This window comes from Stegostoma tigrinum, chromosome 11 (genome assembly GCF_030684315.1).
Source record: "Stegostoma tigrinum isolate sSteTig4 chromosome 11, sSteTig4.hap1, whole genome shotgun sequence".
NCBI lineage: Eukaryota > Metazoa > Chordata > Chondrichthyes > Orectolobiformes > Stegostomatidae > Stegostoma > Stegostoma tigrinum.
In genome coordinates, this window is record NC_081364.1 from 38,412,493 (window position 1) to 38,425,581 (window position 13,089).

Sequence of the window (13,089 nt, forward strand, 5' to 3'; positions counted from 1 at the left end):
CATTGTGGCACTGCAGGAGGCCCAGGATGGACATGTCGTCCAAGGAGTGGGAGGGGGACTTGAAATGGTTCGCAACTGGGAGGTGCAGTTGTTTAATGCGAACTGAGCATAGGTGTTCCACAAAGTATTCCCCAAGCCTCCTCTTGGTTTCCCCGATGTAGACGAGGCCACAACGGGAACAGCGGATACAGTATACCACATTAGCAGATGTGCAGGTCGACCCATTGTCTCCACCTGCTCCTGCCCCACCGAACTCAACTCCACTATCTTCTATCTGCTTCTCCCTCTTTCCCTATTTATTCCAGAATCCCCTTCCCCTCCCCCATTTCTGAAGAAGGGTTGAGACCAGAATTGTCAGCTTTCTGACTCCTGTGATGCTGCTTGGCTTGCTGTGTGCATCCAGCTCTACGCTTTGTTATCTCAGATTCTCCAGCATTTGCTGTTCCTACTGTCTCTCCTCAGCCAAAAATATAAGTTGTGATGAAGAGATTCACTGTCAGCCTTGTATTCTTAAGGCCCACAAAGTAGGAGGAAAATATTTCATATTTTTAAATGGTGATTTGCTGAGTCCTACACTTTTAGAAAACCAGATCTCGGACAACAGGGGCAAAACAGAATACAGCATTCTGAATAAATTAGAGGAGACCTTTATGCTATTTGCTCAAATAATTCAAATATTAGTTCGAACTTGGCAAAGAATGTGTTTGATGCTTGCTTTCATTGGTATTTCTGTAATATTTTTACCTTAATCATTTTAACATTGATTTTTGAGATGTGGATATTGGGGGCATTACTGCCAACTCCTAAGTGCACTTCAGAAGATCAGGATGAGCTGCTTTCATTAGCTACTGTCGTCTGTGGGGTAAATGTACTTGCTGAGTGATTTTACAGAAGGAAATCCAGAATTTAGGCCAGTAACAGTGAAAGAACAACAATGTATTCCTGAATCAGAAATCTTTCAATTAGGTTCACCCAGTTTGGTGTCATCAGCAAAGTTGGAAATGTTAAAATTTGTTCCCACAGGCAAATAAATTATGCTGACAAGTGAACAGTCGTGGCCCTAGCACTGATCCTTGCAGCACCCAAATAGGAATGGCCTATCATCCTGAGAATCACCCATTTCTTTCTCTCCAAGTTGCTCCCACTCCTTGGGACTGCTTTTTATCTGGTTTCTTTATAAACTAGTTCCTTTGATCTATTTCCTTATCAACAGTCATTTACTTTCCCTTTGGGTTTAATTTAAGAGTATGCTTTGTAGGCCATATAGTATTACTTGTCTCTCTGCTGTGCAATATTTGTGTATTTTCCCAAAGCTAACTTTCCCCTTGTACTTTCTTCATTTCTTCTTAACAGATTTCAGACACTAGTTTCACAATGAACTACACCATGTTCAAATTTAATGTGAAGCTCTATCATACTGCGGTTACTATTTTTGGAAAGTTTCTTTGATGGAAAGATTCTTAAATAGCAGTCTCTATTAAACAACAACAAATCCAAAATAGTCCAATCCCTCTTTGACTTCTCAACATCCTGCTGCACAAACCTATTTCCCAAGAATTTGTTCTCCACAGCACTGGAATGATTTGGTTAACCTGGTCATATGAAAATTGAAATCACCCACTGTTACAGTATTACAGAGATTACATTCATCTCAGGTTCCCATTCTTCTGCCAGTCTAGTTTAATCATCTAAATCACTATAGCCCTTCTCCCATCCCCCTTGCTTCCTATATAGCTGTGCTACCCATGATGCGTGAGAAAAAAAAGCTCTCCATGATTGTCTTCAATGGGCTACTCCTTTTTTTTAAACTGTGACCTCTAGTTCTAGATTCTCCCGCAAGAAAAAACATCCTTTCCATATTCACCCAATCAGAGTTCCTCAGGTTCTCTCATGTTTCAGGCAAGTCATCCCTTCGCACAGCCTTTGAAAAGTTCTGCCTCAATGGGTAGTAGAAGCTGGGTGTTTGAATATTTTTTCAGTCAAACATCAATAGAGATTTGATAAGCAGGGAATTGAGGTTATCAGGGGTATGCAGGAATATGGAGTATTTATATCAGTCATCACCTTAGTGACTAAAGGAATGGGTTCAAGGGGTTGAGTGGCCATCTCCTGGTCTTAATTTGTCTGTCTGTAAGATGATAAAAATGTGAGGAAGTGAAGGAAGTAATCGTGAGGAAAATAGCAGTTATGGAGTACTACAATAGAAACTGATGATGGTTTTGAAATTCTTCTTGTGGTTTTCATGTCCTCCCATATAACTTCATTTCACGCAATCAACAATCGCCTGTTGTTGCTTTCTGTTCATGTATTTCCCGAGCTTCTCCTGAAATGCAACTGTTTCATGAAGCAGCACTTCATGCCCATCAATACTGCTGATTGCCCCATGACTGAGATTTGCCATTGAGAAACGAATATATCGAACGTGTAAATTCAAAATGAAAAATGTAAGCTGAGTCATGACATGAATTTAAGAAATAAACTCATCTCATTGTATAATCAGACAAATTTTCACACTACTGTAGCAGAGAACTTACAATAGGATTTTAAAATTGCACTTTGTATACCCGAAGAATTGGATGTGCATTGACATTTCTATAAAGTATTCAAAGCCTTCGATACTAAACTGGAGCTGAATAGAGCTAAACCTATTTCATGAAAATATATCTGAAATAACACAGTTTGGTGAAATGTGTGTTTGTGATCTGATTCATTAGTCTTCCCAATAGGAGATACTCAAGTGTATCAAGAATAATGCTTTGGAAGGAGTTGTCCTTAAACTGAGCATACAACAATTTGGAATGTGATTGTTTACTGAAGCAGTCACACTCCTGTCGTTGGTGTGTTAACTGCTTACTGTAAACCTTGTTTTTTCATCGTTTTTAATAGTATCAATCCTCTGAAGAAAGATGCTGACAATTGTATGAATTTAAACAGTATGAAAGTATTATTTTGTTAATATTTGTTATTGCACACAATTTGAATTCTGATGATCATTCTTCCTTCTATTTTTTTAAAGATTGGTGTAATGTAAAATCGCCATGATGACTTTTGAGTCTGCTCGTTTGACAAATTGCGAATTGCATAATTTGTTTGTGAGCTGAATTAAGGCGGACCAAAAAAATATAAATTAATTTGCGTAAACATTGTTTTCAGTGTTAGAGCAGCTGGGGATGAGTAATAAATACTGACAAGCCAAAGATGCCCAAGTTCGCATGAGTGAATTTAAGAACAACTTCAAAAGTCATACTAATCAATGGAAAAGCAGTAGTAAAGATAAATAGTTTATAATACTAGAAATATAGCATGCAACCTGTCTTTAAAATAACACATTTCTTTGCGAGGTTTAGGTTAAATGTTAATAGCTAATAGAGTAGTAATTTATTGCTAACATTGAAATTTAATGTGACGCATACTTTTTTCAGTTCAGAGTGCAACGAAAGTGGGCATTAACAATGTATAATAGATTTTTGCAGGCAGCAATTTCTCTTTCAATTAAATTGCACATTTTTTAGCATCACATCACAAAGATTGAGCCGGAACACTGGCAGTTTGACGCTAAAAATAAATGACTGCCATGGCTGTGGTTTCATGTAAAACCTTTTTCTGAAACTCTGACAGGGTGTTGCCTAAGGCAGGGAAAAATGCAAATGCAATCAAAGTTTATTTGTGAAAAATTCCAATTTATAAACTGCATATTGCTCTGTGTTTTCTGCTTGGAGGGGTTCACATTTTAAAGGTATTCCTCTCCCTTACACACAGCACGGCCTAACTGGATTCGAAACTTAACTGATGCTTACGTGCCTATTGGAGAAAGTCTGCAATGGAATTGTAAGGCAAGTGGAGAGCCAAAACCTTCTCATAGATGGCTGAAGAATGGTAAACCCCTTATAACAGAGGTAGGATATTGCACGATGTCATCTCTTTATCACTGCTGTAAATTAATTTAGAATTAACGTAGAGAAGCTGATAAATGTTAATCTGTTCTTCTGGTCCATTTTGATGTTCCTCACAGATACAAGCCTTGAGCAGACAGTGTCTGTGTTTAAATTACATCTATTGCAGCAAGAAATGAAGTGGGGAATTGTAGAGTTATTAACATGCATGTTCTTTTCTGATATTAAGCTGAACTCATCAAATGTAGCATTACAATTACTGAAATGTCAGAATGAAGTATTACTGCTTTTTAATCAGTGGAATTACTAAAGGTCATCACTATAGTTCATGATATATCCAAGCAATCATAAAGAAAATGATGATTTAAATGACTGGGAACACTTTACGTGGAAAATAATCAAGCAAAATGAAAATTGTTCACAAGAAATTATATTTTTCGGTAAGATAGTGAGTAAAATCATAATTGAAATAAAAGGCTTCATTGTTTTGTCATTTACAGGAAAGAATTCAAGTTGAAAAGGGAACACTTTTTATTCGCGCTGTTAACTTGTCAGATTCTGGCATGTATCAGTGTGTGGCTGAAAACAAACATGGAGTAATTTATGTCAGTGCTGAGCTTCGGGTTATGGGTAAGAATAATTTAATTCATTGATTGGTACACTTTTGCTGTCACAGATTTACCTCAGTATTGCTGATGCCATTGTCTGTTGTACTTCACACCTGCTTCAAATGAGTCATAATAGTTGCATGTTACATTTTCGAAGTTACCAAAGTTACCGAAGTTTGTGCTGATCGGTCAGGTTACTCAAGGGGCTGGGCCATAGATTCCCACTTGCAATTCTAATCCACCTCAATAGCACTGGTTTTTTTTTATTTTCCTTCTTTTTTATAGCTTCCTCTGCTTCACAGACAGTTCTAAATGTGCTTACTAACTGCCGGGCTCCGTATTTCACAATTGGGATAGGATAAATCACAATGTCATGACAAAAATGTCTGATGGCACTAGATGAATGGTAAGCAAACACAGCAAAATTTTGCACCTTGCTGTTCTCTTGTTCATTGCTGTGCAAATAGTTTTGCCCTCTTAATGGCAGGTGCAGAACATACTCTCACTTCTGGTGCTGGCTATGGCAGATGTCCACAGGAATCTTATACAGTAGGTCATTAGTGATGTCAGCCAATACATGATGCTGATTTGATGCCAGCACAACCAATTTAGAATTTAATACTTCAGTTGGACCTTTCTTTTAACATGGAGCAGCAGGAAGGAAAGTCAACAAACACTAAATTAAGGGCTCATTCACTATTTAAAGTCTTATTGCTGATTTTCTTTCTACGAGCTGTCGGTGTGAATGTACAATTGTTTGGTAGTTTTCACTGTGGCGCTTAAATTCACAGTGGTGTGGCATGAGTTAACGGAGTTTCTTGTGATTTCAAATGTTCTGCAGAAATCACTTCTTGCTAATAGGTACACAGTGGTATGCATTTCCCCGGAACTGCGATACAGCCTGCCAATCAACAGTATCAGCTCAGAATAAGCTGCTAGAAGAAGCTTTCAATAGGAAGCCTTGTCCACCACCTTTGTGCATACAGCAGCAATTCTTCTCCACGAATCTCAGAAGAAATATCAGATGTCTCTTTTTTAACAAAGCAGGTTCTCACAGAAATGTGTCACAGCTATAACCGCAGAAGGGTAAGGATGGTACTGTTAGTGATGGTGAGGATACCTGCAAAAGCTTATTCTTCCCATTACTTTGGAAGGTCACTGAGACACTGTATTCCAAGTGAACTGAATACCTGACACCCTTTTTTGCCAAAGTGAAGGAGGTGGTGTGAGGATTGCAGACTTTCCCATGGTATGGTCTTCATTTGACAACATGCCTTTCACTCTGTGGTTGCCAATTCTGAGATGTATTGTAGCCAAAAGGGATTCCAATCCCTCAACACAGCAGCCATATGACCATAGACTGAAGCTCGGTGCTTGGTCTCCTGACAGCACTTCAGTGATGTCTCCATTTTTTGCAGCTAACTGTACCCTTTGCATTTGAGCTACTGAGACAAAACAAAGGGTGACTGCTAGACAGCAAAGTCAATTCACTCCCAATGGGCATCATGATTCTAATGCACAGTTCATGCTCATGCAGCAGCAAACACATAACAAACTGACAGAAGGAATGTAATAGGGCAGACATCTGACATCCTTAAATAATGGTGGATGTTGCATTATCATCATAAGGGACAGTGCAGGCTGCCAGCTACATAGTGACCAAATAAGGAGGCGAAAGAGAGGCAACCAACACTGCCACTTTGTGGTCAAACTCAGCTCATTCAAATGTGGCGCCAGTGAATGCAATCCTAATCCCTCATTCACCAGCTGGTAATATCTTATCAGGTTTTCAATGGTGTAGGCTATAGTTAGATGAGTGGCAGAAAAAGCAGTATGTTTAGCAAGACACATTTTGGTGTCAAGGTCATCACGTCGCAACTTTTTCACTTTACTTACATGACAATACTTTTACGAGAAAGCTGCGTGTTCCCAATTGACACTCAGTATCGCTTGTTAAATAACTTGTGACTGGGCAAGATCACCGTACAGACTAGCCATCAGGAAACTCAACATGGATCCAACGGGGGTACTTGAGGATTCAATTTGCCATCTGCTCCAGAAGACCTCTGCCTTTTCCTTCCTGCTGCTTCCTTACTCTCTCAGTAATTATTCACCTGGCGCCAACTAGCCTACTCACAGCATGTATGCCTTGCCTTGTCCTGCCGTGTCTTTCTTTTGAAATTGGCACAGTCCCTACAGCCAGGCATGTAGCTATGCTGTGCGGCAGTCCTCAGTCAAAGGCATGTGCATTTTGCCTTATGTTAGTGTGGCTCATCCGTCTAGCACCTGTATCAAATGTCAGTGCCAAACACAGCATGTCCACAGAAAACTCTGCAGCATGTCTGAAAGTCTTAGTGAAGTAGTAGCAGCAAAATCTATAAGGGCAATAGCAGTCAGGCCAGGCAGCATGATTAGCCAAGGGCAACCTCCCATACCATTTGCAGACTTTGCCCACAATTAGGCATCTGGTCAAGGTAGCATTGCACAGTGTCCATGCTTCTGTGCTCCAGGGAACAAGTCATGATCAACCTTTGTCTCCATTGGAACTACTCTGAGGAAGGGGGCCTGTTGCAAATAGGGGCATGTGTGACCACACGCCAATGGATTGGACAAGTGAGGGTTTGTGCTGATTGGTCAGGTTACTCAAGGGACTGGGCCATAGATTCCCACTTGCCCCTTTTCACAGAAAGTAGGGAGAAAGGGGCTGGGGAAGGTGAGGTAGGCAATTAGATCATGTTTATATGACTTGGTTAATGTCATGGGAAGGTGGGAACTCTCACAGAATGGGCACCTAAAAAGGACATGGTGACACTAGAAGTCCCAGTGGCGTGTTACCACTGTGACTATCAACAACTGACAGGATGAAGCACAGGCATTCCAATCATGAAGCACATTGGATAGGGTGCAATGTTGAGCAGAATGGCTGCAAAGAGACTTGCAATGGGCTTGGGACGTGAGCTCGCTTCGGAAGGAGGGCCATTTGTCTACAACTGGTCACCGTCTCCCAAAACATGCTGTTTTGGCAACTCACTCATGCAGGGTCCCCTGCCCCCAGCCATCCTGCAGCATTGATCAGCTTAGTTGTACCTCCCTGTCACCATCACTGCTGAGGAGTTCCCTCAGATGTACAGTCCTGCGCACCCACCCAGCCAAAATCAGGAATGATAAAGGGGAGAAAGGGGATAAGGTGTTCGGAGTGAACCAGTACTGTGCATGTGAATTGCTATGCTGTTCCTTCATAGGGGATGTGCTCATCCTTGGGACTGTGCGTGCACTTGTAAGACAGTAGAGGCAGGAGGTATTGCAGCACATGTTAGTAGGGTGTTCAACAGCTGGTTAATATCATTGTTGCAATGGAAAGATGACAGTTACTTATTGGGATATCAGGATATGCTGTCTCTGCATTCGCCCAAGAGCAGTACCTGTCTTGCAAGGGAAAGTACCCTTTCCTCAGAGAGAACATGGATATCCAGGACCCCACCGCTTGTCCTGTGTCACTTTGATTTGTTAGGGGATGTCTGCTCCTGTAATAGCATAACAGGGATGAATGAGTACGGCAAAGTGGATGGCACAGTTGTTAAGACTGGTGTGTGTGAGAACAAGAGGATGAAGTGTTCTGATGGAGTGAAGATGTAGCATGGAGAACATGCAAGGCTTTGTGGTGTGGCAGAGGGTAAGATAGGGAATGTATTGCATGCAAGCGAGTAGGTGTCAGAACATAAGTATTGATGGGTGTGGTGACACAGCTAAGTTTTAGGTAGCTGAGGGTAGAGCCTGGCAAAGTGGAGAGGATCATTCACCTTGTCCTGCACTGCTGTCCATTCCACCTCATCCTGAAGATGGCACTGACCTAGATGGTGATCTCCAACCACACTGCCAGTCCCCCAGGAAGAGATTCCTTATCTCTCTATCAATCTGTCCACAAGGATCTCCAGGACCCCCTCACAAAAGTGTGGATCCATTCTCCCCGTCTGCTGTCTCTCCTCATAGCTGAGCAGCACAGGCTCCTACAGGACCCCAGCAGCTTTGGAAGGTGGCATGTGTTGCTGATCTTGGGAGAACCCGCACTGAGCAGTAGGTTGCTGTTGGAACAGTACGTGGTAAGATTGGGGGAATGGGTGGGAGGAGTGGGGCTGGTGGTGGAAGTGGATGTGATTTGTTCCTTGGAGTCTGAAATTATAATCAAAGCAACAAGTTTGGTAAAGTGAGAAAACCCACTTGGCCTCGTGCCGAGAATAACTCCACTTTCCACATCAAACCCCACTTTATTGTGTAAAAATGTCAACTGCTGTTTTTTTTTGCATTTTCTTTGTTGGTTTTGGGGTGCTTTAGCCAATAACCATGTTCCTGCACAGTGCAACCCCAAAGGCTGTTAAAAGGCTGGTTCCTTTCAATGCAAGAGACTTGCAAATCAAATTTGGACAACTATGGCGTTGGAATCCTGGTTTTGACCTTGTCACCACTGCACAAGCAGCAGCAGCTGAGGTGTTTGCAGTGTAGTAGCTGTAGGAACATGCAGACTGTCATCTTGAGGAGAGAGGTCCAAAAGGCTGTACGGTGTGACTGCGACATTTCAAGGTCACACCTCAATAATCCTGTCAGTGTGTTGGTCAGAGTACAGATTACTGTAAGGCCCTCCAAACAATTGTATGTTCTGCAGTTATACCAGTAGCCCTGAGCTTACGTCTTCCCAAATAAAACATGCCTGACTTGCAGTGTCCATTGCACATTCAGATTTTGGGTGGCTTCAGATAGTCCTACAAAAGAAGCTGAAACATTGGTCACTTGATGTAGGCTCCAAGATGATCACACAATGTTCTCCTGGAGATGGCCATCACTTTCATGGTAGACAGAATGGTCTCTAAAATTTCCATAAAAATCTGTACCAATTCCATTCTTGATTCTTCCATGTTGTTTAAACAAGAGGCTATGTGCCAACTGTCAATGTGCCACTTACTCAATCCATCTCCCTTTTTACCCAATTTAAGTCATCATCTGTGCACAAGTTCTATTGTCAAGCAGTCAATCTCATCCTCTGGTGAGATATTAAGAGTGCTAATCGTGACCTCTGGCTGTGGCTGAAACTTACTTCCACACTGTCTTAGTTCACATAGAACATCCATCTAATACACCTCTCAAATGCGGGCAGTGTGTCAGCAGTGAGTGGTAACTGTGAGACTGATAGTGGTTGATGGTATTCCTTCATCATCACTGTTGTATTGTTCTTGACCTAATTTTATAAGTGCCTGATCAGTTTACTGGTATCAGCAAGGTGAAAGTTACAGTGCCAGGATGTGATGTGCAGAGTGAGAGACAGACCAAAAGTTTGATCTTTACATTGTTTGCATTTGCATTTGTAAGGAACAGTTGGATTATGAGGAAGCAATATGTGGACTGTTTGACATCAGCATATCATCACTTTTAATTATTTCATCCTGTTATGATTTCTCCAAAACTGGTGGCTGCTGAGACTTTTTCATGTGCTGATAACTTGAGCTACATGACAAACTGGTAGATAGCCATAGCATATGAGAATGAGGCCTTTAATGTGATACCAATGTGCCCAAACCAGTTGGTGCTTGCTGGTTCATCAAAACGCAAGATTTCCATGTGCATAGGTGGGTCTTTGATAAACTCATCTTGTATTATCCAGCATGAGGATTCAGGCATTTAACAGACAAACATGAATGTAACATACAGTTGCTCAACATGGCCCAAATACAAACTGACTCTTGATCCCTACACATTCTACAATAAAATTTTCAACACATCATAGATACATAAAAATGACAACAGCATGAAACGTACAATGTTCCCTTCTTTAAATGTGTGGTGACTAGTACGTTCAGCATTGATAAATGTGCCGCCCCTCTCTAAGTTGAACTCACCACTTGTACAATTGAATGCCAACCAGCTCATTAGGTTGGCTAGTGACCAGGAGCAAGCTTCTTGGCCCTTTGAAGGCCTTGACACTGGAATCCCAGTTTGCCGTAAGCCGCCAGCCAATCAGAAACCATTGGTTTACTGTACCCAAAAGATTGTCGATTGAGACCAACACCTGAAGGTAATATTTTTGCCAATGGCAATATTTTTCTCTTTCTCTCATTGAATGTGGGTCACAGGGAGAGCAGGATCAGCAGCAAGGGCTTGGGGGATGACTTTTAGTGGCTACCCTGTTGCCCACTCATCCATTCTTCTCAATTTACCCCTAGATTGTGCAATTGGAGACCTCTCCTAACCTATCAGACAGACTGTCATGATTTCCCAGTCAGGAAACTTAGGAAGGGTCCTGACCTGAAACGTTAACGTTCCTGCTCCTCTGACGCTGCCTGGCCTGCTGTGTTCCACCAGTTTCACACTTTGTTGTCCCTGACTCCAGCGTCTGCGGTTCTTGCTATCTCATCCTCCTCCTCCTAGATCTTTTCCACATCCCCATCCACCCCTGCTCCACATGGGAAGGTGGGCCATCAGGGAGACAGTGAGTTCAGGCGCTTAAATGGCTTTTCGGTGAACACAATGATACTTACTTACATAGTCTTCACCTACTTTGTCTAGTTCCTGGTCCGAAGTGTTTGCAGGATAGTTCCCTTCCTATCCACTTCTTCTGACAGAGGACCCAGCATAGCATCAGAAATACCTGGAGCAAGTGCTATTTTGTGCCATAATTCAGAATGCTTCATGATCACACACTCTTCTGCAACCAATTCTATAACTTGCTTCAGCAAAATGTGACTCCTGTTTCAGAGGAGGTGACCAATTTAAAGGCATGCACTTTTGCTTTAAGTAGTCCTCCTGTCACACAACCCTCACCGCCGCCGGCACTGTTTTCCCACTGAGATGTGCTTCCACTCGGCAGTTCGTGTGGGACCCGTTGCATGAAGCTATCATATAAATCAGTAGGCAGCAAAAACATCAGGATGTGTATGGATTAATTACACGCTGTGATAATTACCGATGCTTTTGTTTTAATCACATGCGGGGCTTGGGCATCGCTGGCTGGGTCGCCATTGAGAAGGCGGTCCACGTGCTGCAAGTCGGCCAATAATGCTCGAACAGGGAGATTTCCAAGTGTTTGGCTTAGCAACAGTGAAGGATTGGCAATATATTTTTAAGTCCAAATGGTGTGTTTCTGGGAGGGGAACTTGCAGGTGGTGGTGTTCCCGCATGTCTGCTGCCCTTATTTGAAGTGGTTGGGTTTTGGAAGTGCTGTGTAAAGTGCCTTAGAGTATTTCTGCAGTGCATCTTATAAATAGCACACAACACTGCTACTCAGCATCAGTGGTGGAAGAAGTGGATGTATGCCAGTCAAGCAGGCTGCTTTGACCTGGCATCTGTGATGCTGAGGACCCCTGGAGAATGCCAGGACAGGGCATCCATGAACACTTCTGGCTGAAGATTGCTGCAAATGCTTCAGCCTTAACTTTTGCAGTGATGTGTTGGGCTCTTCCATCATCGAGAATGGGGAATTTTTGGAGAGCTGCTTCCACGAGTGAGTTGTTTAATTATCCACCATTACCGATGACTGGATGTGGCAGGGCTGCAGAGCTTCAATCAGATCGATTGGTTGTGGGATCACTTTGTGCTATCACTTTGTGCTATCCATCATTTGCTTCTTATGTTGGTTAGCATGCAGGTAGCCCTGTTTGGTGGCTTCACCAGGGTGACATATTATCTTCATCTATGCCTGATACTAATTCTACTGCACTCCCCATTGACCCTCTGGCTTGATGATAATGGTTCATCTCTGATGAAGGGTCTACGCCCGAAACGTCAGCTTTTGTGCTCCTGAGATGCTGCTTGGCCTGCTGTGTTCATCCAGCCTCACATTTTATTATCTTGTACTCAAAATAGTCTGTTTAACCTCGACATAATCTCTTGACACCTCCTCTGACAGTGCTGCAAACAGCTCACCAGCTTACCAAACAGAGATACCAAGGTGTAGAGCTGGATAAACACAGCAGGCCAAGCAGCATCAGAGGAGCAGGAAGGCTGACATTCAAGCCTAGACCCTTCTTCAGAAATGGGGGAAGGGAAGGGGTTTCTGAAATAAAGAGGGAGAGAGGAGAAGGCGGATAGATGATGGATAGAGGAAAAGATTGGCCAAAGTGGCAGGGATGGAGCCAGTAGAGGTGAGTGTAGGTGGGGAGGTAGGGAGGAGATAGGTCCATCCAGGGAGGGCCGATAGGTCAAGGGTGGTGGGATGAGGCTAGTTGGTCGGCGATGGGGGTGGGGCTTGAGGTGGGATGAGGGGGTAGGTGGGAGGAAGGACAGGTTAGGAGGCGGGGACGAGCCGGGCTAATTTTGAGATGCGATAGGGGAAGGGGAGATTTTGAAGCTTGTGAAACCCACATTGATACCATTGGGCTGTAGGGTTCCCAAGTGGAATATGAGTTGCTGTTCCTGCAATGTTCAGGTAGCATCATTGTGGCAGCGCAGGAGGCCCATGATGGACACATTTGAGGAGTGAGGGGGGAGTTGAAATGGTTCGCGACTGGGAGGTGCAGTTTTTTTAGTGCAAACTGAGCATAGGTGTTCTGCAAAGTGGCCCCCAAGCCTCCACTAGGTTTCCCCAATGTAGATGAGGCCAC

At 42.9% G+C, this 13,089-nt stretch overlaps 1 protein-coding gene across 13 annotated transcripts in view; it reads left to right on the top strand.

Annotated features, from left to right (window-relative positions):
* The window catches only part of LOC125460282 (contactin-4-like), a 2,333,145-nt gene that overhangs the window by 1,720,714 nt on the left and 599,342 nt on the right, over positions 1–13,089 (top strand). For all 13 annotated transcript variants that reach the window (XM_048547566.2, XM_048547564.2, XM_048547580.2 and 10 more), the window contains 2 exons: positions 3,760–3,896; positions 4,394–4,523. In XM_048547566.2, coding sequence (XP_048403523.2) covers positions 3,760–3,896; positions 4,394–4,523 — 267 coding nt within the window. The remainder of the gene's footprint in view (positions 1–3,759; positions 3,897–4,393; positions 4,524–13,089) is intronic.